The 25,674-nt window shown below is 40.9% G+C and overlaps 1 protein-coding gene across 3 annotated transcripts in view; it reads left to right on the forward strand.

The window, feature by feature from the left end:
- Positions 1-25,674, forward strand: part of si:dkey-238d18.4 (rab GTPase-activating protein 22) — a 61,688-nt gene that overhangs the window by 14,194 nt on the left and 21,820 nt on the right. For 2 of the 3 annotated variants that reach the window (XM_020513857.2, XM_048593014.1), the window contains 5 exons: positions 7,992-8,177; positions 11,545-11,669; positions 16,488-16,591; positions 18,576-18,643; positions 19,726-19,872. In XM_020513857.2, coding sequence (XP_020369446.1) covers positions 7,992-8,177; positions 11,545-11,669; positions 16,488-16,591; positions 18,576-18,643; positions 19,726-19,872 — 630 coding nt within the window. The remainder of the gene's footprint in view (positions 1-7,991; positions 8,178-11,544; positions 11,670-16,487; positions 16,592-18,575; positions 18,644-19,725; positions 19,873-25,674) is intronic. The other variant, XM_048593006.1, reaches the window with a different exon arrangement.

Below are 25,674 nucleotides of genomic sequence, written 5' to 3' on the forward strand. Positions count from 1 at the left end.
TCAATTGAGAGGGATCAATTGAGAGGGATCAATTGAGAGGGATCAATATTAGTAGAGAAATAGCGCCGGGAGAATTGATGGGATTGAAGGCGGATAAATCCCAGGGCCTAATAATCTACATTCCATAGTGTTTAAGGAATTGTCTGTAGAAATAGTGGATGCATTGGTGGGTGGTCATCTTCCAGGATTCTATAGACTCGAACAGTCCCTGCAGATTGGAGGATAGTTAATGTCACTCCAATATTCAAACCGGGAGGGAGAGAAAAAACGGAATTATAGACCAGAAAGCCTAACGTCTGCAGTAGGGAAAATTTTTGCATCCATTATCAAGGACGTTATAACGGAGCATTTAAAATGGAGTGGCGTGATCAGACAGAGTCAGCAAGGATGTATGAAGGGGAAATCATGCTTGACAAATCTGTTGGAATTCTATTCTAGAGTTGACAAAGGGGAGCCATTCGATGTAGTATGTTTGGACATCAGAAAGTGTTTGACAAAGTCCCACATAAGAGATTACTGTGCAAGATTAAAGCGTGTGGGATTGGGGGAAGTGAATTGAGATGGACAGAAAACTGGTTGGCAGAGAAGAAACAGTAGGAATTAATGGGTTGTTTTCAAATTGGCAGGCGGTAACTAGTAGGGTGCCACAGGGATCGGTGTTGAGACCCCAGCTATTTGCAATATATATTAATGATTTGGATGAGGGAACAAAATGTAACATCTCCAAGTTTGCAGCTGATAACAAGTTGGGTGGGAAGGTGAACTGTGACAAGAACGCAGAGATCTTTCAGCATGATCTGGACGGTTGGGTGAGTGGACGGATCAATGGCAGTTTAATTTGGATAAATGAGGTTATTCACTTTGGAAGCAAAAACAAGAAGGCGGATTACTACCTGAATGGCTGTGAATTGGGAGAAGGAAGTGTGCAGTGGGACCTGGGTGTCCTTGTGCACCAGTCGCTGAAGGTAAGCATGCAGGTGCAGCAGGTGGTAAAGAAGGCAAATGGTATGTTGGCCTTCATTGCTAGAGGTTTTGAGTACAGGAGCAGGGATGTGTTGTTGCAGTTATACAGGGCCTTGGTGAGGCCACATCTACAATATTGTGTGCAGTTTTGGTCTCCTTTTCTGAGGAAGGATGCTCTTGCTCTCGAGGGAGTGCAGTGAAGGTTTACCAGGCTGACTCGAGGGATGGCGGGACTGAGATATGAGGAGAGATTGACTAAGTTAGGATTGTTTTCACTGGAGTTCAAATAAATGAGCGGGGATCTCATAGAGACTTATAAAATTCTAACAGGACTGGACAGGGTAGATGCAGGAAGGATGTTCCCGACGGTGGGTGTGTCCAGAATCAGGGGTCACAGTTTGAGGATTCAGGGGAGACGATTTAGGATGGAGATGAGGAGATATTTCTCCACCCAAAGAGTGGTGAGCCTGTGGAATTCATTACCACAGGAAGTAGTTAATGCCAAAACATTGAATGTATTCAGGAGGCAGCTAGATAAAGCACTTGGGGCAAACGGGATCAAAGGTTAAGGGGAGAAAGCAAGATTAGGTATTGAGTTGAACAATCAGCCATGATCGTGATGAATGGCGGAGCAGGCTTGAAGGGCCGAATGGCTGCCTCCTGCTCCTATCTTGTATGTTTCTGTGTTTTGAGTCTGATATGATTTTTCAGTTCTGAAGAAGTGATAACAGTCTCAAATCATGAACTATCTTCCCCCCTCCACAGATGCTGCCAGATCTGCTCAGTTTCTTCAGTGCTGTGTTTTCATTTCAGATCTTGAGGAGTTGCAGTATTGGAATTGTAATTAACCTCTTTGCCTGGTGGAACAATGGCTCATTTGAAGTTATCATAGCAGCCATTTTGCTTCAATTTTGATAAGACAGATGTGAACCGTCATTTTGAGTAGAACTCCAAGAAAACTCTGGGCAGTACTCTTGAAATGAGTGCTTTCGACAGAGTACTGGAGGAAGGCAAACCAGCTAAAGGACTACGTACTGAACCAGGCTGCTTAGTGCCTCAACACAGCTTGCTGTAAATGCAAAATTGAGGAGCCTTCACTCCTTCCCAGACCTGTTCTGCTCAGTCCACCTGTGAGAGGAAATTCCAACTATTCAACTACAGGAGCCATCATGGCTGCTAAATTTTGACTCTTCCTTCTCCCACCCCCTCCCACCTTCACCTCCAAGAGAATCTTCAAACCAAAGTAACAAGCCTAAAATGATCTTAGAAACTGATCTTTCTTTCATTTTGGTAATTAACTTTAAACTTCATTTTTAAACCGTGTTGACTAATAGATTTATATCACCTATTTAATTAAATTACTTTCAGTAGTGGTTGTTTACTAAACTAACTTTAAAAATTTTGCTTAAAGCACATGCTGTGCTGCTGGTTATTTTGAAACTGAAGCACTCAAAACTAAAAGGGCATTATAAAATGCTTTACAAACTTGGATTTAATCGACCATGTTGAGGACATGCCTAGGTGTGGTCATGATCCTCCTGAATTCCCAGTCTCATTTTTTGTGATTGTCACATTGATTGCATCTTGTTTTGGCATTCCTAACAGGATGAAGCATTCTCTCTTGCGTCACCTTAAATCAAAAGCTGTTGTAATTTTAAAAGCTTCTTTTCAAACTCTTCTCAAAAGCAAAGTGATCTCGGCCTATTTATCCTTTCCTGATGAGTGTAATCTAACAGTTCTGGCATAATATTCTCTCGGTCACAAAAACGTACCAAGTTATGGGCTTCCAAAGAGAAAATCTGGCATATAGCCATATGAAGTCACGTTGCTTTAATGGTATGGCACGTTGCAGATTAAGAGCGGTTGAGTAGTTGACAGGAGAGGGTTGCAAACCAGATCAGTAGGTCAGTTGTGGAGTGATTGAGGAGAGGTGGAGGTTAAGGTCAAACAAGCCTAATAGGAAGAACAGGCAGGGCCAGGTTAATGAACACAGTGAGACTGGTGGTCTAAAGAGTATTTCTTTCAACACAAGCAGTATAACAGTCAGCTGGCTGAGCTTAGAGCCTGGATTAGTACGTGGAACTGCAATGTTGTAGCCATTTCAGAAACTTGAGACCAGGCCAGGACTGGTAGCTCAGGGTCCCAGGGTTTAGACGTTGCATGCATGATGGAAAGGGATGTAAAAGGGGTGGGGGAGTTGCATGACTCAATAAGGAGAATGTCACAGCTGCACCAAGAGAGGACATCTTGGAGGGTTCATTCCATGAAGTCATATAGGTAGAAGTCAAGAATAAGGAAGGTGCAGTCACTATGATGAGTCTATACTATAGGCCTCCCAATAGCCATCAGGAGATAGAGGAGCAGATCATGGAAAGATGTAAAAACAACATGGTTATTGTAGTGGGTGATTTTAACTTCCCCGCTATTGATTGGGACTCCCTTAATGTCAGGGGCTTAGAGCGCAATTTGTTAGGTGCATCCGGGAGGGTTTCTTGAAATAGTATGTAGACAGTCCAATTAGGGAAGGGGCTGTACTAGACCTTGGATTGGGAAATAAGTCTCGCCAGGTAATTGAAGTATCGGTGGGGGTGGGGATGGGGACATTTTGGGAACAGTGATCATAATTCCGTTAAGTTTTAAGATACTTAAGGATAAGATTAGTCCCCGGGTGGAAGTGCTGGATTGGGGGAAGGCTGATTATAACAGTGCAGGAACTGGAGAATTTTGATTGGGGACAGTTGTTTGAGGGTAAATCCACGTCTGACATGTGGAAGTCTTTTAAAGGCCAATTGATCAGAGTTTAGGACCAGCATGTTACTGTGAGGATGACAGTTAAGGGTGGCAAGATTCAGAAACCTGGATGATGAAATATTGAAAGTTTAGTCAAAAACGAGAAAGGAAGCCTGTATAAGGTTTAGGAAACTGAAATCGGACAAGGCCCTTGAATATAAAGGAAGCAGAAAAGAACTTAAAAAATAACTTAAAAGGGACCATGAAATGTTCATGGTAAGTAGAATTAAGGAGAATCCCAAGGCATCATATACTTGTGTTAGGAACAAGAGGGTAGCTAGGGAAAGGATAAGTCCACTCAAGGATGGAATTTATTTGGAGCCCAAGGAATTGATGTTGGGTGTCTTGAAAAGCATTAAATTAGATAAGCCCCAGGGCCTGATGAGATCTATCCCAGGATAATAAGGGAGGCAAAGAAAGAGATTACAGACGCCTTTACAGAGATCTTTCTATCTTCTTTAGCCACAGGCAAGGTTCCAGAAGATTAGACAATAGTCAATGTTGTTCCTCTGTTTTAAGAAGGACAACCGGGAGAATTGTAGGCCAGTAAGCCTTAAATCAGTGATCGGGATATTTTTAGCGAAGATTCTCGGACAGTATTTACTCATAATTGGAAACTAATGCACTTATTAGGGAGAGTCTGCATGGCTTTGTGCAGGGGAGGTTTATCTTTCAAATTTGATTGTATTCTTTTGAGGAATTGATGAAGATGATTGAAGGTAGGGCAGTAGATGTTGTCCACATGGAATTTACTAAAGTGTCTGACATGGTAGGCTGATCCACAAGATTAAGCCACAAAGGATCCACTATGAGTTGGTAAGTTGGATACAAAATTGTTTTGGTCGTGGAAAACCGGGTAGTTGTGGAGGGGTGTTTTTTGCTAAGAGGACGTCTGTGATCAGCAAGGATCAGTGCTGGGACCTCTATTGTTTGTAATATAAACAAATGATTTGGATGAAAATGTAGGTGGTCTGATTAGTAAGTTTGCAGATAACATAAAAATTGGAGGAGATGTGGATTGTGAGGAAGGTTACAGTAGGATATAGATCATTTGGAAAGTTGAACAGAAAAGTGGCAGATGAAATTTAATCCAGACAAGTGTCACATGATGCATTTTGGGAGGCCGAATGCAAGAGCAGAGTATATAGTAAATGGCAGGAAGTTTAGGAGCATTGATATATACAGGGATCTTAGGGTGCACGTCCACAGTACTCTGAAAGTGTGGTAAAGAAGGCATTGGGCATGCTTGCCTTCATTGGTTGGGCATTGAGAATAAAAATTGGCAAGTTAGGTTTCATCTGTATAAAACATTAGTTAGGCCTCATTTGGAATGTTATGTGCAGTTCTGGTTGCCACACTGTAGAAAGGATGTGGCTGCTTTGGAGAAGGTGCAGATGAGGTTTACCAAGATGTTGCCTGGATTGGAGTATATTAACTATAAGGAGAGGTTGGACAAACTTAGACTGTTTTGGCTGAGGCTGAGGGGTGACCTGATAGAAGTATATAAAATCGTGAGGGGCATGGAAAGAGTGGATAAACAGTGTCTTTTTCCCAGAGTGGAAAAGTCAACTACTAGTTTAAGGTGAGAGGGAGAAAGATGAAAGGAAATGTACGAGATAAGTTTTTTTTATGCAGAGGGTGCCATGAGAGGTGGTAGAAGCAAATACGCTTGCAGGGTTTAAAGGACACTTAGACAGACACGTGAAAGACTGGGAATAGATGGTTACAGACCATGTGCAGGCAGATGGGGTTAGTATAGAATGATATCATGTTCGGCACGTATATGGTGGGCTGTAGGATCTGTTCCAGGTCAAGATAGCAGCTGAGTAATAGGACTTCCTGCATGTTTGCTTTCTTTCTTTTTCTTCCTTTTTACTTCTCTTTTTGTTTCACATTTTTGTTTATTTCATTTTTCCTTGGAGCCTTTTGTTGTGGGTTAGTCAGTGAAATGGGCACGGCAGCTAGAGCGGCTCCTCCTGACAGTAGGCGTGTATCCTCACGGTGGCTGGAAGCGCTGGTGGCAGCAGCAACAGAGATGTCCTCCTGGCGTTCGGGACTGGTGTCAGGAGCAGCAGCGGCAAAGCTCCTCCAGCGATTGGAGGCAGCAGTGGCAGCAGACTTTTCAAGATGGCAACACTAGCAAGGCGACATCTCAGAGGAGGGCAGAAGGTGTGGGACTCTTAGCAAGACGGCAGTGGCAGCCTGGTCTGGATGGGGATCCAGGGATTTCTAGATGCAGTACAACGGGATCTCCTAGCACTGGCACGGCAGCAGCATGGTAAGTGTGGAGCTGGGACTCCTGGTTATGGGGCGAGTGTGGTTTCAGCCCAGGACCCAGCATCAGCAGCGTTGGCAAGGTGAACCCAGCAGTGAAGGGTGCCTCAAGAATGGTGACTCCTACTTTGGTGTGTCTAGCGCAGGCCTTGTTGAAGCTTTGGAAAAGGGGTGGCAGCACAGGTGTCGTTGGTGATCTGGCTCTGGACTCTCTCTTTCAGTTATATCACTTGTCCTTTTTATTTTTAAACTATTCAAAATGGCACTGCATTGTGCCAACTGTTGAAGTTTTCCATTTGCATTTTACAGTGAAAAATACAGTAAAATACAGTGACTAATCATTCATTCATTCATTCTGTACCTATGCTGTACTGTTCTATGTTCTATAGCGCATCACTTAAAATCTTTGGTCTGTAGTTTAAATTTACAATATCGATCATCTCAATTTATCAGAGAATAAACCAGGAATCGACACATTCCGTACACTACAGCAATGACTGAGCTTCAATAAGTAAGTATTTAGTTGTAAAAGTGCTTTGGGACATCCTAATGTTGTGAAAGGTGCTGTAAGAAGCCATGCCTTCTCTTCATTCTAAACTGAAAGGTAAATTTGAATTAGTCCCAAAGGAGCATAGGGCTGCTGTCTTATTAGAGTTGTGGTGGTTTAACCTGAGCATCACCACACCCCGGGAGAGGGGAACGGTTGAGAAGGACAAATTTCATGGTAACCTTAGCCAGTGCAGGAATTGAACCTCATGCTGTTGGTATCATTTTGCATTGCAATCCAGCTATCCAGCCGACTGAGCTAAGTGACACAGTTTAGAATAGCAGTGTAAAAAGCTGCTGATGTAACAAGTAGGGGCCAAACATAGTGCATGATTCATCTCTCATTGGAGTATCTGGATTATGCAGACTTTTCACAGCAGATGTAGGTACATAATCCATGCTGTTGTATTTGGAAGCTATTGCAAACACAAGTAGAAGCATACACACTTAAATCTACTTAAATCTACAATGAGTAAAATTGGAAGTAAAGCTCTTAAATTAATCATATAATTCCTTTTGCGTCCTCTCCAGTGCATTTTTGTAATATTGCATCAAAAATATGTTAAGTTAGCTGGGGTTTCTGCCTCTGTTTGCCATGGCTACTGGAAATGTTCGCAGTGGAACTGCGCACTCGGATTCCACAATTCTTCACTCGATTTAAGATGGCGAATACCAAAATTACTGGAGTGGGTACTGCTAGAGACCAAGAGTGGGCATAAATTCTGAGTCCAAAGTCATCTTTACAATCTTGGTTCTGTGGGTGGTACTGTACTTTCTGTGAGTGGGGTTCCAAACCCCATATCTAGGATGAAACTTTCAGCGAAACACTGAAGGAGTGCTGCATTGCCACAAGTGCCTTTCTTGGGACGTATTGCTAAACTAATACCCAATCTGTCCCCTCAGATGAACAAAATCACACGCCACTCTTGTAAAGAGAGAAGGATGAGTTCTTCATGGTGCCCAACCCAGTATTTAACCCTCAATCTAAATCTAAGAGCAAAAAATCTGTTCTCACGTGGCTTTTTATGAGAGTCTGCTGAATGCAAAGTGGCTGCTGTGTTTCCTACAATGGTGACTACACTCAAAATATATCAATTTGTTTGCAAATGAGTGTCCTTAGATTGTGACAGGTGTTTTCAAATTGTATATAGTTTCTTTCCAAAACTGTTTTTAAATGTCCAATTTAAATCAGCCCAAATCTTGCAGTATTGCAATAAACTGCAGAAGTAATGATGTGGTAATTTCTCAAGTCTCAATCTGGTCCTTAGGGAAATTCCCCAACTTCTTGAAATCTGAACGGATGTTTAATAAGGACTGAGACACTAGTCGCAAAAGATACTGTAGGATTACCAATGCCACCTGGATCCCGAGGGTTCGAGGAAGCAAATGGACCTGTTAGTTTTGTTCACTTTTTTCAGGTGGTGTGGATCCCAGTATTCGTAAGGATGTATGGAAGTTTCTGTTTGGGATGTATCCCTGCTCCTCCACAACTCGAGAGCGTAAAGTGCTGGCATTGGAGCGCTATGTTCGCTACAAGATGATGAAGTGTCGGTGGCAGACCCTAATGCCAAGTAGCAGGAGGATGAGGGTGGATGAGACTGACAGTAAGTATTGTCTCAATTGTGTGTTCTATATGGTAGTGGAAGACTGGAGTAGTTTCTTTTTGCTTTGTTTTCAAGTTTCACAGGGGAAAAATTAAACATAAGAGATGGGTCCCTTTAATCTACTTTGCAGTTCAAAGGTCATAGCTGACCACCTACATCAACTCTACTTTCCCTCTTGATCTCCTAATTCCTTGATTCCCTTAGAGATCCACTAATTTCAGACATGAACATGCTGATTGACTGAATGTTAGCAGGATAAGAGAATTCTGAAGATTCATAACCATCTCAATGAAAACATTCCTTCTCCTCTGTCTTCAGTGTTCTTATCCTGAGACTAATCCCTAAAGAGTGCTTATGAAAATTGAAGGAAGATTATTGGCTTAGTTTGGACTTTGTTGGAATGGGGCATCTCCAAGACTGCCCCCAGAAGTTCATTTCCCATTTTCCCTGCAACCGTGCTCCCATCCCATCCAAGCCAACAGCTCAAATGTAATTTTGTGTTGCAACGCACTACTAGCATGAACTGGCAATGGTATGACAAAGGGTTGGAGCATCTGGGATGAGTACAGTGGGGGAATCGGGTCTGATGCACAATCGGTGTACTGATATGGAGATGTAACGATTGGCCAGCTCATAAGAATGTTTAGCTGTAGTGACCCCTATATGATAACTTTGGGTTGGGTTGCAGATCTGCACGGACAGAATTTCAGTCTGAGACTTAATTTTGATAAATCTGTGCTGGAACAGTGTAAGTATAGAAGTTAGAATTGATCTACGTGTGTGCAGTTATTTTCTGATTGCCCCGATTCCCAGTTATGTATTTTTCAGCAGTTATGATTTATGATTGGTGCTGAACTATTAGTCTAATTTTAACCAGGCAAAAGAAGAATGTGCCTTTCTTTCAGAAAAATTGTCTTGTTCCTTAATTTAGGTTAAAATCATGGGGTGCTACAGCAAAATGGAGGCCATTGAACCCATGGGGGAAGAGTTGTATTTTTGTGAAATTTATTGAATTAATCCCACTCTACCTGCTGTTTCCCTGTAGCTTTGCAAAATTCCCTCTTTAAGTATCTATCTCATTCGTCTTTTTAAATGTTACTATTGAAACTGCTTCCACCATCCTTTAAGGCTGTGTTTCTTAAAAAAAAAATTCTCCTGTTTACTCTTTATGAAGAAGGGTCCTGACCAAAACGTTGCTGCCTGGCCTGCTATGTTCCTCCAGCTCCACACTGTGTCGTCTCTGACTTTAGTATCTGCAGTTCTTGGTATCTCTTCTGTTTGCTCTGTTGGGTTCTCTTTTGCCAATGTCTTTGCAATTTTAATTTCAAATCTTTTAATGCTCCTGTCACAAACAAGTAAAAATAGTGCCCTTAGACAGCCTTGTGAGTAATTTACCCATTCCTTCAGCACTATTTCATGATGGTCTATGTCAATCAAAGTGGCTTTGGTTCAGCAAACTGATCCATCTTTTGATCTTAATGAAATGCATGGCTGCGAGGATTAGCTGTTCAATTAATTTAATTCTCTTACTGGAGGCATATACCTGCACTGGAGACAGTTCACAAATTGTTCACCAGGTTGCTTCCTGGGAGGAGAGCTTTTCTTATGGGGGACGGTTTAGCAGGTTTAGCAGGTTGAGCGTATACTCGTGGTAATTATGAATAAGAGGTGATCTGATTGAAGCATATTGAGAAAGTTTTTTGACAGAATGGATACTGAGAGGATATTTCCCCTTTTGAGTGAGTCTAGAATGGGATGACAGTTTAAAGATTTGAGTTTTCCATTTTAATACTGAGTTAAGGAGACATCATTTCCCTGAGGTTCTTGATGAGTGGAATTCTTTTCCTGAAAAACCAGTGACAGCCGGGTCATTAAATTTATTCAAAGCTGAATTCAATAGAAAATTATTTATACGGAGTCAAGAGTTAAGGGGGGCAGAAAGGAAAGTGGAGTCAAAGCTACCAGTGATCGGTAGACTGGCAGACCTGGAACAAGGGATGAATGCAAGAATTTCTGCTATTTGTTTTTTTTATGGGGGTCAATCTCGATTAGTGCAAAATTCCCAAGGAATCTGGATGTTGCATATGGAATGAAATAAGTCAATCGAGGCAGTATTTCTTGGAATTCCTGTACCGTAACAATGATTGCATTGTAGATAATATGGTATAAGTTCTTTGCAAACTCAGGCCTTTCAATTGTTTGACAGACTGATTTGCGGAATCCTGAAACTCCTTTCTTAACAGCATCACAGGTGTACATTCACCTTCAGGCCTGCAATGGTTCAAGGATACCCCTTGCTATCATTCTCAGAGGGCAATGAGGAATGAAGAATAAATATTGCCTTTCCCGTGATGCTTACATCCCATGTAAGATGGAATCTTCACCCATAAGCTCTTCGGATGTGAAGCAGATTTAATTTTATTCTGAAGGGTACATCCATCCTGATTACCTGAACTTGTTTCAGTTGAGTGGTGTTGAAGTACTTTTTTGAATGTTAGTGCGGTAACCACACAGATTTCACACCTGTAATGAATTTTCAAACATATTCTTGAAATATTTTGATGTTTAGCTTGAACTGACGGGATAATCTATTGACGTGGCATTAGATCGGGATTATCAACTATTGTTGGACATACCATGGTGGCTTTGTTATGAAACCTCCAGACTCTTCACCTGATCAAATGTCTCCAATATGGAGAAGATATAGAGCTCAGAGAAGATGTAAAACTGTACATGCCTTTTACGAATGGCCCCATGATTTTCCTCCAGTGTTCCTCACTGTGTTATCCAGTAGATCAGACTTCATTTCCTGGAGTCTCCCTGGTAATCAACAATAACTTGCATGTGTATAGCCCCTTTAAACTTAGTTAAAAATGTCAAGGAGTATTGTCAAATGTAATTTGACATTTAGCTGCATTAGATGATTTTAGGTTAGGTTATCAGAAGCTCAGTCAAAAAGGCAAATTATAGTGAGTGTCTTGAAATGGGAGGCAGAGGCAGCTGAGGTTTAGGGAGGAAGCTAGGGTCCAGGCAACTGAAATGCAGCCGACAGTTATGGAGTAAATGGCCAGAACCTGCAGTCATGAGGATCTTGGTGAACTCTTGAGCTGGAAGAAGTCGTAGTAAGATGGTCTAAGAGGAAGAGGGCTAGGGCATGGGGAATTTGAAAACAGGTTGAGAATGTTAAAATCAGGATGATTGATAATCCTTCCTCAGGCAGAAACAGTGCAGGCAGTATCAGCTCCATACCAACTGCTGAGAATGATATCAACAGAGTGTGATGATATCCCACTCAATCTTGGCTTATTTCTGAAGTAGATGATGTGTGTTAGGCTGATCTCTGGTGTTTCTTGCTTTCTGTTTGTAGCACAGCTTTATGAAGCAGCTCTTGCTTATCAACAAAGGGGCAGTGGCTGCAATCTTAAAGGGCATGAAATGGATCTTTCGGAGGAAAAGACTGAGCAGATATCCTTCATAGAGCTGCAGGCAAAGGTCAGTTTCATAAATGGCATGGGATTTGCTTTTGCTTGTGGTAATGATAATACAATATCATTGATTAGACCACAGTTTAGAAACAAAGAAAACTAGAGACGAGTAGGCCATTCAACCCTTCAAATCCACTCTACTATTCAATATGATCATGGATGATTCTTCATTTCAATACCACATTGCCACCTTCTTTCCATTACCTTTGATGCCTTTAAGATCAGAAAGTTTATCATTCTCTTTCTTGAATATACTCAGTGGTCCAGCCTTCATATCCTTCTGATGTAGAGAATTCCACAGGTTGACCACCACCTTCAGAGTGAAGCAATGCTACTTCATCTTAGTCTAAAATGGCCTACCCCATATCCTGAGACGATGATCCCAGGTTCTAGATTTCGCAACCAGGGCTAAAGTCCTCCTAGCATCTAATGTGTTAGAATTTATATGTTTCAATCAGATCTCCTCTCATTCTTCTAAACTGTTCTAAATTCTAGTGAATGTAGGCCCAGTGACCCAAGCTGTCCTCTAAGGACAGTCCTGCCATTCCTGATATCAGTCTAGTGAGTTTCTGCTGCACTCCTCTATGGCAGGTATATCATCCCTTGGATAGGGAAACCAAAACTGCATATAGTACTTCAGGTGCAGTCTCACCACTGCCCTGTGTAACTGTAGTAAGATACTCCTATTTCTGAACTCTGATCCTCTTGCAATGAAGGCCAATGTGTACTATTGGCTTTCCTACTCATTGACTGGTGTACAAGGGCGCCAGGTTCCTTTGTGCGTCCACTTTCCAATACATCATCATTTAAATAATGCTGTATCTTTCTGTTACTCACACCAAAGATTTCATTATCTATCCATGTTATGTTGGATCTGCTATGTATAAGTTCACACTCAACTTGTCTGGATCGCCCTGAAGCCTCCTTGCACCATCTCTCAATTCACAATTGTGTCTAAGAGTGTCACCAGCAAAACTTGGAAATCTTAGATTTGGTTCCCTCATCTAGGTTTTAAATTTATATATATATGGGGCCCAAACACTAATCCCTGCAGTATTGGAAGTCACAGCCTGTCACCCAAAAAAAGACCCATGTATTCCACACTCTGTTTCTGGTCTGTAAGCCAATTCTCACTTCATGCAGGTATATTACCCCCAATACATGTTTTAATTTTGCCCACTAGTTTCCGATGTGGGACCTTATCAAAAGCTTTCTTCAAATCCAAATGCACCACATCCATTGCTTCTCCCTTATCAATTCCACTTGTTACATCCTCAAAAAATCCACTAGATTAGTTAATTATGATTTGCCTTTTATAAAACCACACTGACTAATCTCGTTAATGCTTTTCAAGTGTTCTGTATCACATCTTATTATAAAAGATTATAAATGACTGTGGCATTTTTCCCATGACTGATGTTAAGCAAACTGGTCTTTATTTCATTGTTTTTTCTCTCCCTTTTTTTAAATAGTGGGGTTACATTTGCCATCCTCCAACCTGTACGAACTTCTCTAGAGTCTACAAAATTTTGGAAGATGAGCACCAACGTGTCTAGTATTTCTAGGGTACTCTGGAACACAGATTATCAGGCACTGGGGATTTGGCAGACGTTAACACCATTAATTTCTTCACTTTTTTTCAAAACGAATACTAATTTTTTTTTCAACTCATCCCTCTCACTGGACCCTCGGTTCCCTAGCATTTCTTGGAAATTATTTAATGTCCTCCTTCGTGAAGTCAGAGGTGAAATATGTATTCAATTCTTCTGTCGTTTCTTTAAAAATATACTACCTGGAGCAGGAGGCTGCCATTCAACCCTTGAGTGTATTCTGCCATTCAGTTAGATCTGTCCTTCTATTTGTGTTGTGAAGTTAAAGATGCAATAACTGAATGTACATACTCAAGAGGAAGCATCAGAAATCTGTGATTTTAATAATCTGTTCTGAGTGATGCACCACCCATTGCCTAATGTGTTGAAACACTTCCACAAGTTTATCGCTCCCATTTAAAATTATGGCTGAAACTGCGGCTTTCAAGGTATTGGCATCTTCTTCATCCTGTAACTTGAATATATTCCACTTTCCATACAGGGGCACTTCCACTCCTGTTGCCTATTTATGAACAAAGCATTCAAAAGACGTTTTGAGTATAACTTAAGTGAAAGGCAAAAATATTAGATGTGCTAGAAATCTGAAATACCCCGTACATTCTCACATAAAAATAGAGCTGCTGTGACCAGATTTTTAGCAAAATAGTAGGGGATTGCCTTATACGTGAGGAATAATTCCAATGGATTTCCCTCTGCCTTGCTAGCCAATTGTTTACAGTGGTGTCATAGAATCCTAGAATCCCTCCAGTGTAGAAAGAGGCCAAATGGCCCATTGAGCCTGTACTGACCCTCTGATGAGCATACCCCAGATTCCCATCGTATCTTCACAACTCCGGATTTTCCATAGCTAACCCACCTAGCTGGCACATCCCTGGATACCATGGAGCAATTGAGCATGGCCAATCCACTTAACCTGCACATCTTTGGACTATGGAAGAAACTGGAGCACCAAGTGGAAACCAGCGCAGACATGGGGAGAAGGTGCGAACTCCATGTGGACGGAATTGTACACAGGTCCCTGGTGATGTGAGGCAGCATGCTAACCACTGAGCCGCCATGCTGCCCATACATTAGCCAATCGCAAACTCAGTGACTGTTCTCCTGAATCCTGCCCCAAAACAAGCACAAAAGGCAATACGGTATTTTTATTTATAAAGTAGTAATCTTCATTGGGAACAACAATAATTTCTGTACATTAAATTCAGCAAATTCATAAGCTATATGAAAATTTTAACAATTTAATTCAGTTTTTTAAGGGCAGAAAATAATACTGTTTAGCAGCAGAATGTGCACTTAATGTATATTTCAATATACAAAACCCATAAACCCAAACTACCCCACAGTCTTCAGAACCAAGTAACTCATCCCTATCTGCTACTCAAATGGCACCATGTGAAAATGATCGGCAATCAAATAGTCATCGGCCATATCATTCCTAAGACAATCATCTGTCCCCTAAAGTGTGTTGATGTCCCACATTTCTTGAATGATTTGATGACTGTGTCCATTTTGATTTCATCCCAGCTGCTACAACCAATTGTCATAAGGTTGCCTATGTTGGAGCTCATTTCCTTCCTCCTTATAGGTGAATGTCCTCTTTCCTCTAATCATTCAGTCATTCTACATTTTATTCCTGTTACCCTTGTTTGGAGAGAACAACGTGAACAAGGTCGTTTTGTAAAGCAGAATCTCTGCAATATCTGGTTTGCGATCAATATTCAGTGACAAGATCATTGTTAAGGTGTGATGTGAATATGTTCTAAATGAGAAGATTTTGGTGGCCAACTTTTACTTGAGGTTGGTGGCAGGTCTGGTGGCATCTGTGGAGAGAGAAACAGCTAAGATTCCAGATAAGTCACCTTGTATGCCATGGTACTGCCAGATGACTATTTCCAGCAAGAGAATCAGGCATATCCGTTGATTTCTCAAAGGCTCCATCATTGTTGAGTCTACCACCTTCAGGTCGCTATTAAATTTTGATAAAAGACTATTAACCTAAAATGTTAACTTTCTTTCTCCAAAGATGTTGCCCAGCCAGCTAAAGAATGCTTGTATTTTGAGTAGATCTTACCCAGGTCATGGGGTACCATGTTACACATGCACAGAGTCTATAATTGTAATATTTTCTGCATGTAAAAGGCCTTTAGTTGGGTGTTGAAATTTCTCATTGTTTGGAGAAGAACTCAGAAACTAAATTGACCAAAGTGATCGCCAGTGGCGATCAGTTGATTGCAACAGTTGATTTTCAGGTGTTATGGAAAGAAATTATATTAAGCACAGTATAGCTTATTTATATCATGCCTTCCACACATAAAACATTCCAAGGTGCTTAACAGGCACATTATGTCACAGGATCTGACTCCTGGTTATATGAGATATTAGAACAAGTTTCCAAAAGCTTGGTCAACAGGTGGGTTTTAAGGAGTGTATTAAATGAAGAAAAAGAGCTAGAGAGTTGGTGGTTTTGGGAAGATATTTCAGAATTTGGGTTGCCAATAGTGGAGCAATCAATATTAGACTTGCTCAAAAGACTGGAATTAGATGAGTATAGAGATCTCCAAGGATCTGAAAGGCTAAAGGAGATTACATACATAAATTGTGTCTGGCTGAAACATAGCCTACGCTTGTCATTACTGAATCTGGTTCATCGAACACTGACACTTATAACCATGGAAACAAAAGTTCTTGCAACACAAGATGATTATTCAGCCCATCATTCCTTGCTAGTTCTTTCAAAGAGCAGTCCAGTTAATGCCACTCCCCTAATCTTTCCCCATTTACTTAAATATTTTCTCCACTTAATATATTTATCCAATTTCTATTAGAAAATTACTTTTGGATTTGTTTCCACTGCTCTTTCAGGCGGTCTGTTCTAGATCACAGCAACTTGCTGTGTAGAAAAAACATCTTCCTCACCACTTCTGTTGTTTCACAATTACTTTATAGCTCTGTCCTCTGGTTAGTCACCCTCCTGCCACCAAAGCAGTTTTCTTCTTATTTACTCTTGTCAAAATCCCTTTACGATTTTGAACATCTCTATTAAATTTCCCCTTAACCTTGTCAGCTCCAGGGAGAACAATCCCATTTTTCTCATAGTCTGTCTTCATGATGCCCAAATCTTTTGATCTAGCTGTGCAATTGAAAATTATTTAAATTAAAAAATAAAACATTTGTAGGATGACATAAAGATGAATCTTTTTGTAAACTATTCTCAGTTTTATGTAGACCGTCAGAAAATCAATGTACATGAACTGCATGAAGCAATTAGGATCGTAGACAAAGATGTGCCTAGAACTGAACGAGTCTTGGATTACTATCAGTAAGTGTGTACTTGTTTCTAAATCTATATATTAATATACTAGATTGATTGCTTTCAAATCCTTCCATGGTATATCACCAAGTCACTGTTGAGGCCAGAGTAGATCATTTAGCTATGTCACCACACAGATCTTTGTCAGTCTACAACCTAACTCCATTTTAAAAATGTACCACTTCTGCCCTGTGTCCCCTAATACATTTAGCCAACAAAAATCTATCAGTCCAAAATTTAAAATTTACAAGTGATGAACTGTAATTTTCAATTTGCAGAAGAGAGTTTCCAACATCTACAACACTTTGTAATAATGGTTCCTAATTTCAGTCCTGAAAGGTCTAACCCTAATATTTCTGTTGTATATTCCTGCCCTAGGGATAGAGCGTATTCTTTAACCAGTGAATGTAGTTTCAGTCAGACAGCTTATCTTAGTTCCCGTTGAAACCTTGTAAACTTTGATCAAGTTATCTCTTCATCTACATCCAGGAAATGCAACCATAATTAGGTACGTGGAAGGAAATTATTGGGTGCTACTGGAAATCCAAAATAAAAACAGAAAATGCTGGAAGTGCTCAAGTCAAGCAGTCTCTGCAGAGTGAAAAACAGAGTTAATGTTACAGGTCAATGAGCTTTCAAATGTACAGGGAGTTTTCATGAAAAGCCGTTTAACTTCAGTGTTAACTGTGTTTCTGTGTCCACTGATGCTGTCTGATCTGTTGCGTATTTCCGGCATTTTCTGTTTTAATTCTAAATTAATGTAATCTGTCCACCAGTTTTAACCCTTGGTTCTCGGGGATCATTCTGGTAAATTAATGCTGCACTCCCTCCGAGACTAATATGTTTTAAATGTTTTCTCCAATCAAGGAAATGTGGATGTCACTGGCAGAGCCAGCATGTCGTTTCCATTCAAATTGCTCCAGAGAAGGTGGTGGGGGGCTATTCTGTTGAACCTCTCTCGTCCTTGTTATGTAGGAACACTCCAAGTGTTGTTAGGAAGGGAGTTCCATGATTTTGATCCAGTGACAATGATGGAAAACCACTATATTTACATGTCAAGGTGATGTGTATTTTGGAGAAGAACTTTCAGGTGTTGGTGTTCCCATGCATCTGCCTCCTCTAGTTGGCAGAGGTCATGGCTTTGGAAGATGCTGTTGAAGGAGTTTTGATGCATTTCTGTGGTGCATCTTGTGGTTGGTCCTGGTATGCCCTTCTGCACCCTTAATTGAGTCAGGATTGATCCCATCTCTTCATGGTAGAATGAGGATATGCTGGACCTTAAGGTTACAGATTATGGTTGAGTATAATTCTGCTGTTGGCCCACAGTGCCTCACGGATGCTCAGTTTTGAGTTGCAAGATATGTTTGAAGTTTGGCTCGTTTAGGGTGGTGATGGAGCCACCAGAGGTGTGTATTCTGCTTCATCTCCACAATTACTGCATGGTGATTGAAAAAACTGCACAGAGGCTGGTATCCTGTCACCAAGTCACGTGAAAAGTCCTTGATACTGATCCAGCTCCCTTAGAGTAGCTCTCAGTATCAGAATGCCTGACACTCCTGTTTAGATCTGTCAGCCAGGACTCCCCAATTTGACGAGATTAACAGCCTTAATCAGGGAACTCATATTCTTTGAGGTCCACCTGGGCGACCTTGTTACAATCAATACAGTGATCACCCTTACTGATACTGTAGTAGATAGATGATGAGGATGAAGCCGAGTAGATTTTCCTCTGAGTCTCCTCACACCGGTCACAGACCCAGTTTATAGGTTATGTAGCTCCTAAGGTGTGGTGCCCAGAACTGCATACAGTATTTTTTTTTTGTTATTCATTTCTCTTTTTCATAAGTTCAGGTTACTCTATTTGACCTGGGGCATGATGATTGCTGGAGTGGCGCTGCGTAATGCGGTATGTTTGACACCACAACTGTAATAATAAAATAAAATCTACCTGTTCTGATTATCTATTTATAAATATGCTTGTTCTGTTTCCTAGAAATGAAGGTGTGATCAACCTTTTGGTGTTGAGAGATATACTGATCACTTTTGCTGCATTTCATCCAGGTACACTTGCTGCCTTTGAGTATTGTTTCCTTGGGTCATTAGTTAGAAATAGAGATTTGTATTTCTGTAGCGAGTTTCAAAGGGATTTAGTTACAATGAAATACAGTGAAAGTCTGTTTTAACATGAACGTCAGGTCCACAAAAATCGGGCAGTCTTGTAACTGATCTGCAGATAGGTGTAGGAGCCCAAATGCAAAAGAAGTGGACCAAGAACTTGTGGGGTGAGATGGGAGTCAGTGAATGAAGAGAGTCTGGGCAGGAGGAGAGCATGGTGTGGTGGTGGGGGTGCGATTCTGGGTCTGGCTGGAGGGGGATGAATTTTGTTCACTGGGATCTTACTTCACTTTTCAAATATAAAACCAAAGCATGCTCTAGGAGTGGGACTTTGTGTATAAATGCTGTCAGAGCTTTCTGGTTGGTACATAATATGAAATGACATGAGCATGATGATACAAAAGGAATAGCCACAAAGAAATAGTGGTCAGAACACCAGAGAGAATAGCTCTGCTGCTCATTACAGTATTGTGGGATTTCCTATACCCATCTGAAAGGGTAGTTGGCCCTCAGATTAACTTCTTAACTGAAAAATGACAGTGCAGCACTCCCTCAGAACTACCCAAGAAGTGTCAGCCTGGATTTTATGTGCACATTCTGCGCTAGGGCTTGAAAGTGCACATTCTGAACCAGAGAGGAGAGCATTAGCCACTGAGCTAATAATAATAATGAACTTCATTTTAATACAAACTATAAGACTGGTATATTATCAAAGCCTAGGAAATTATTCTGTCATGTTTGAGAACAAAATTTCCCCGGTTTCACCACCTTAAGAGCAATTAAGGACAGGCAATAAATGCTGGCATTGTAAGCGACTCAGTTTTTTAAAAGCCAAATCTATCATTCTGAAGGCAACTGTAGGATGACAAAAGGACCATATAATCCATTTGTAAAATTAACATTTAAAATAAAGACATTTTTCATCTAAAAAAGAATTGGGACTGGGAACTAAATATCCAAGCATTTGCATCTGTGAAGGTGTTCACAGTGTGTATTCTCTGAAACTGTTTTCTACTTTCGCGTTTTAGACGTAAGCTATGTTCAAGGCATGAATGACCTTGTTAGCCGTTTCTTGGAGGTACTGGACTCTGAAGTGGATGCATACTGGTGCTCTACATTCTACTTTGAGAAGATTTCTTATGATTTCAAAGAAGAAGGCTTGATAAGGAAAATCAGTAAGTCTGCTTTAGCCATACATTCAGGGTTGGGCTGATATCCTGTTGTTTTTATGTATACCCAGCTCTATCTCCACTTTTAAGACTCTTTAAAATATTTTTCTTTTCACCAAGCTTTTAGCCAGAAGCCCTAATATCCCTTTAAGCTCTGGGTTTTCAGCACAGTAGTTAAGCAGGACAGCAAAGAGAAGAGAGGTGGTCAATGCAGCACTGAGGATGTTGTACTTAAATGCACACAGTATATACAACAAGGTAAATGAGCTTGTAGCACAGATTGAAGTTAGCAGTTATGATGTTGTGGACATCATGAGACGTGATGCAAGGGAACTGGGACTAGGAACTAAATACCCAAGGATTTGCATCCTATTGAAAGGACAGGTAGAGGGGGTGGGTTTGATTTCTTAGTAAGAAAAGACATTAATCAATAGCAAGAAACGGTTAATGGGTTGGAAGATGTAGAATCTGTGTGCGTAGAAGAACCACAAAGGAAAATAGACCCTGCTGAGAGTTATGTGCATGCCACCTAGCAAGAGTTAGGATATGGGGCAAAAATATTTCAGGAAATAGAGAAGGCATTTAAGAAAGGTACTGTTACAATAATCATGGGCAACTTCAATATGCTGGCGGACCAGGAAAATCAGGTTGGTAGTGGATGTCAAGAAAAGGAATTGGTGGAATATCTATGAGATGGGTTTTTGGAGCAGCTTGTGGTAGAACCCACTAGGGAACAGGCAATTCTGGACTTAATATGTAATGAGGCAGACTTGATTAGGGAGCTAAACGTATAGGAACCCCTGGGGAGCAGTGACCACAACATGATTGAATTCACCCTGCAGTTTGACAGGGAGAAGCTGGAATCAGATGTAATGGTATTACAGTTGAGTAAAGGTGACTGCAAAGACATGAGGGAGGAGCTGGCCAGAGTTGATTTGAAGGGCAGCCTCGCAGGGAGGACATTGGGGCAAATTTGAGAGGCACAGCAGAAATTCATCCCAAGGAAGAAGAAACTTACTAAGCGGAGGATGAGGCAACTATGTCTGACAAGGGAAGTCGGGGACAGCATAAAAACAAAAGAAAAAGCTTACAATGTGGTGCAGTTTAGTGGGAAGCCAGAGGCTTGGGAAGCCTTTTAAAAACCAACAGAGGACAACTAAAAAAGCAATAAGGGAGGAGAAGATGAAATATGAGGGTAAACTAGCTAGTAATATAAAAGAAAATTCCAAGAGACCTTTTTTAGGTCAATAAAAGGTGAGAGGCAAAAGAGAACATTGGAGTCCTGCGAAAGGAGGCAGGAGAAGTAGCATTGGGGAACAAAGAAATGGCAGAGGAACTGAATGGGTATTTTGCATCAGTCTTCACGGCAAGGTGCCAGTAGCATACTAGATCTTCAAGAAAGTCAGGGAGTAGAGGTGAGGGTAGTGACCATCACTAAAGAGAAGGTACTTTGCATGTTGAAAGGTCTGAAGGTGGATAAATCATCCAGACTGTGGATGGACTACACCCCAGAGTTCTGAAGGAGATAGCTGAGGAGATTGTAGCAGCATTGGTGATGATTTTTCAGCAATCACTGGAATCAGGGAGGGTCCCAGAGGACTGGAAAATGACTGATGTAACACCAATGTTTAAGAATGGAGGGAGGTTGAAGATGGGGAAATTATAGGCTGATTTTCCTGACCTCGCTCATTGGTAAGATTTTAGAGTCCTTCATTAAAGATAAGATTGTGGAGTACTTGGAAATGCATGATAAAATGGGGCTTAGTCAGCTCAGCTTTATCAAGGGGAGGAAATACCTGACAAATCTGTTGGAATTCTTTGAGAAGGTAATTAGACAAAGGAGAGCCAGTGGTTTTGATCTATCTGGACTTTCAGAAGTTCTTTGACAAGGTGCCACAAAGGAGGTTGGCTAAATAAGCTAAGAGCCCATGTTGTTAGGGGCAAGGTACTGGTATGGGTAGAGGATTGGCTGACTGGTAGAAGGCAGAGAGTAGGCATAACGCGTCTTTTTCAGGATGACAGATAGTGGCAACTATTCACATTATGCCTTAACGATTTGAATAAAGAAACTGAGGACATTATTGCTAAGTTTGCAGATGACACAAAGATAAGTGGTGGGACAGGCAGTGTTGAGGAAGTAGGGAAGCTGTAGAGGACTTGGACAAACTAGGAGAGTGTGCAAAGAAGTGGCAATGGAATACAGTGTGGGAAATTGTGAGGTTATGCACTTTGGTAGGAAGAATAGATGCATAGGCTAATTTGTAAATGGGGAACAGCTTTGGAAATCTGAAGCACAAGCAGACTTGGGAATCCTAATTCAGGATTCTCTTAAGGTTAAAATGCTGGTTCAGTTGGCAGTTAAGAAAGCAAATTAAAAGTTAACATTCATTTCAAGAAGGCTAGAATACAAGAACAGGGATATACTGCTGAAACTGTATAAGGCTGTGGTCAGACCACATTCGGAATATTACGAGCAGAGGACGTTCACAAGAATGATCCCCAGAATAAAGGCTTGTCATATGAGGAGCAGGTGAGGACTTTGGGTCTGTACTAGATGCAGTTTAGAAGGATGAGGGGGTCTCGTTGAAAATTACAGAATACTGAGAGGCCCAGATAGACTGGACGTGAGAAGATGTTGTAGGTGAGACTACAACCCAAGAGCACAGCCTTGGAGTGAAAGGGATGTTGCTTTAGAACTGAGATGTGAGAATTTCTTCAGCCAATGGTGGTTAATCTGTGGAATTTATTGCAGCAGAAGGCTATGAAAGACAAATCATTAAGTGTATTTAAGACATTGATAGGTTCTTGATTAGCAGGGCTATCAAGGGTTACAGGGCGCAGGCAGGAGAATGGGGTTGAGAAACCTATCAGCCATGATCAAATAGTGGGACAGACTTGATGGGCCAAATAGCCTAACTCTGCTCCTATACCTTATTGCTTCCACTTTTATCTGAAATACTCGCCATCCATTACCTGTTTAGAGACGTTTTCTTTGTTGTTCCCTACTTGATTACATCAAAATTGGATGTTTAAATGCTGCAGTCTTCTTTATAAATCAGGTCTTTCCTGTTGCAAGTAGACTGACAATGCAGCAATCCAAATATGGATGGAAATCCTGAAGATGTTACTCTAAGGTGTAAATGTGCATCAAAACAGAGAAAAGCTAAAGGACAGATCTGCAGTCAAGAGGAAAGAATGTACATTTGTGAATTTCCTTTGACCTCAGAACATGCCAAAGTGCTGTACAACCCATGAAGGACACTTCGAAATGTAATCACTGTTCTAGCAAACATGGCAGCCAATCTGTGCAAACCTCCGCAAGCAGCAATGTGAGAATGGTGTATTGATTTTATTGTGTGATTTTATTGGTTGACGGCCTAAAAATCAATCAATGCGAGCTTAAGTATGAGTTTGGCACAAGAGTAGGCTATTTGGCACTTTGAGCCTGCTCCACAATTCGATAAAGGTTGTTGCTGATTTGATTGTAGCCTCAATCTACTTCCTGCAACACCTGATACCATTTGACTTCCTTATTGGTCAAGAATTAGTCTACCTCTGCCTTAAAAATATTTCATGATGCTGTCTCTACCTTTCTCTGGAGAAGAGCGCTCCACGTACTCAATGACCCTCTGAGAGGAGATATTTCTTGCAATCTCCATCTTAAATGGGAGACCACTCGTCTTTTAAACAGTGTCCCCTAGATGTAGTTACTTTAAAAGGAGAAGCACATTTTCAGCATCTCGCTGTCAAGACCCCCTAAGGATCTTATGTTCAATGAGATTTCCAGGAATTCTGCTGAACTCCAATGGATGCAGACCTACCCTGTCTGATCTTTCTTCATAAAATGACCCATTCATCCCAGTGCTGTGGTGTCCACACAAGAGAGCAGATGGTGCTTCAGTTGAATCTGTTATCTGTGAAGTGGCACCTCGACAGTCCAGCACACATTCCGCGCAGCTCTGGCAATTTCAGCCTGGATTTTGTGTTCAAATGTATGGCTTAGGATTTTAACACTCAATTGTCTGTCTTGGAGGAGGTGTGTTATCTGCTATGTAAGACTGACACCTGAAACAGAAGCATTTTTTTCTCTATTGAAATTTTATTATTTTATCTCTTGATTTCCTCACTCCACCCTCGTGTTTCCTTTTCTCTATTTTGTTTTTGTGACATCACTTTAAGTTTCACTTTCTTGCTTGGAATTGTGTTGCTCCTTCACTTTGTATGTCTTTATTTCTCCTCCCTTGCAACATCACTGACCCCTTCTGGATTCCAGACTTACTAAGGTCTCCTAAGCACCACCCCAGGTTGTGTGATTGCTTTTCAGCTGATCCCAGCGACAGTGCTGAATGTCAAACTTGAGAAATACCAGAGCCAGTCCTTATACTAACTTAGTTTTTTGTTCATATTGGCATTCACAGCGTTGCTGTGTGATGTGAGAATCACTGGAAATTTGAGCATTCTGGTCAACACCTACAAGTGACTTTTTGTTTTTCTCTGATCCCACTCTGGTTCCAGAGGGCAGGTGACCTGGATCATCATCCTGGCAATTGTTTGTACTTCATAGCACTACTTCAGGTGATTGTGGGTGTCACTTGCAGTGATATTTATTTAAATTTCACATCTCATCCTGAGACGCTTGGCAACATTGCTCACGAGATCCTGGTGTCCAGGAAAAGATTTGTTCATCTCTTTATAAACGAGAAAGCTTAGGTTTGACCTGATAGCTGCGTTTATAGTTATGAAGGAATTTTGTAGGTTAAATGTAAAAACCCCTACTCCATTTCTAAAACATGAGGCCATAAAAGGAATAGTTATTAATAAATCTAATGAGAAAACCTCTTTAGCCAGAGAGTGAGGAGAATGAGCAACTCGCTACCACAGGAAGTAGTTGAGGCAAATACTGTAGATCCTTTGAAGGGAAATTAATGAAGTACATGAAGAGGAACTGAAGAATAACAGCTCTTTCCCACAGTCACTCAATTAGTTTTTCTTTTCAGATGTTTATCCAACTCCCTTTATAGCAGGAACTTTGAATCTGCTCATACCACTCTTTTCAGGCAGTAAATTCCAAATCCCTGTCAATTGTGTTAAAATAAATTCCATTTCCTCTGGTCTCTGGTTCATTTCTTAAATTATTATAAATCTATCCTCTGGTTATTTACCCATCTGCCGGTGGAAAACAGTTGCTCCTGATTTACTCAAATCTCATGATTTTGAAAGCGTCCATTAAATCTCCCCATTACTTTTCTGTCTTAAGGAGTGCAATCTCAGCATCTCCGGTCTCTCCACACAATTCAAGTCTGAGGCCTGGCACTTTTTCTAATTACACCCCATCTTTGATTTAGTCCTGTGTAAACTTTCTTTGTACATGACTGTTTGTAATCTGTGGGTTTTACGTAATTCTGTTTGTATTACTGATTCTGACACTTTGCTGCCATCTCCTGTTCAGTAACCATGCCGTTACCAGTTTGCAGTTTCATGCTCTGCTTTTTTTGCTTGTTAGTTATCTTTGATTCAAAGCAATTCCTTTGCTTATTGGGGCTGTGAAACTGGTAGATGTGAAGACCTTGGAGGGGGTGGCAGAAGAGGTATTAGGATGGTATCTGGTATAAGGGACTTCAGTAACTAAGAAGTTAGAGGTTAGGCTTGTCCTGTTTAGATTAGAGAAGATGAAAGTGAGATTTAATAGAAATATTCATAATGACAATGGCTTTGTTATTATTAACCAGTACACCTAGGAGAAATGTTTTGCTTTTTTTGAACTACTGATATGGAGTTTTGTTTTTACACATACCTGAGGGGGCATTT

The sequence above is a fragment of the Rhincodon typus genome, chromosome 3 (assembly GCF_021869965.1).
Source record: "Rhincodon typus isolate 14 chromosome 3, sRhiTyp1.1, whole genome shotgun sequence".
Classification (NCBI taxonomy): Eukaryota; Metazoa; Chordata; class Chondrichthyes; order Orectolobiformes; family Rhincodontidae; genus Rhincodon; species Rhincodon typus.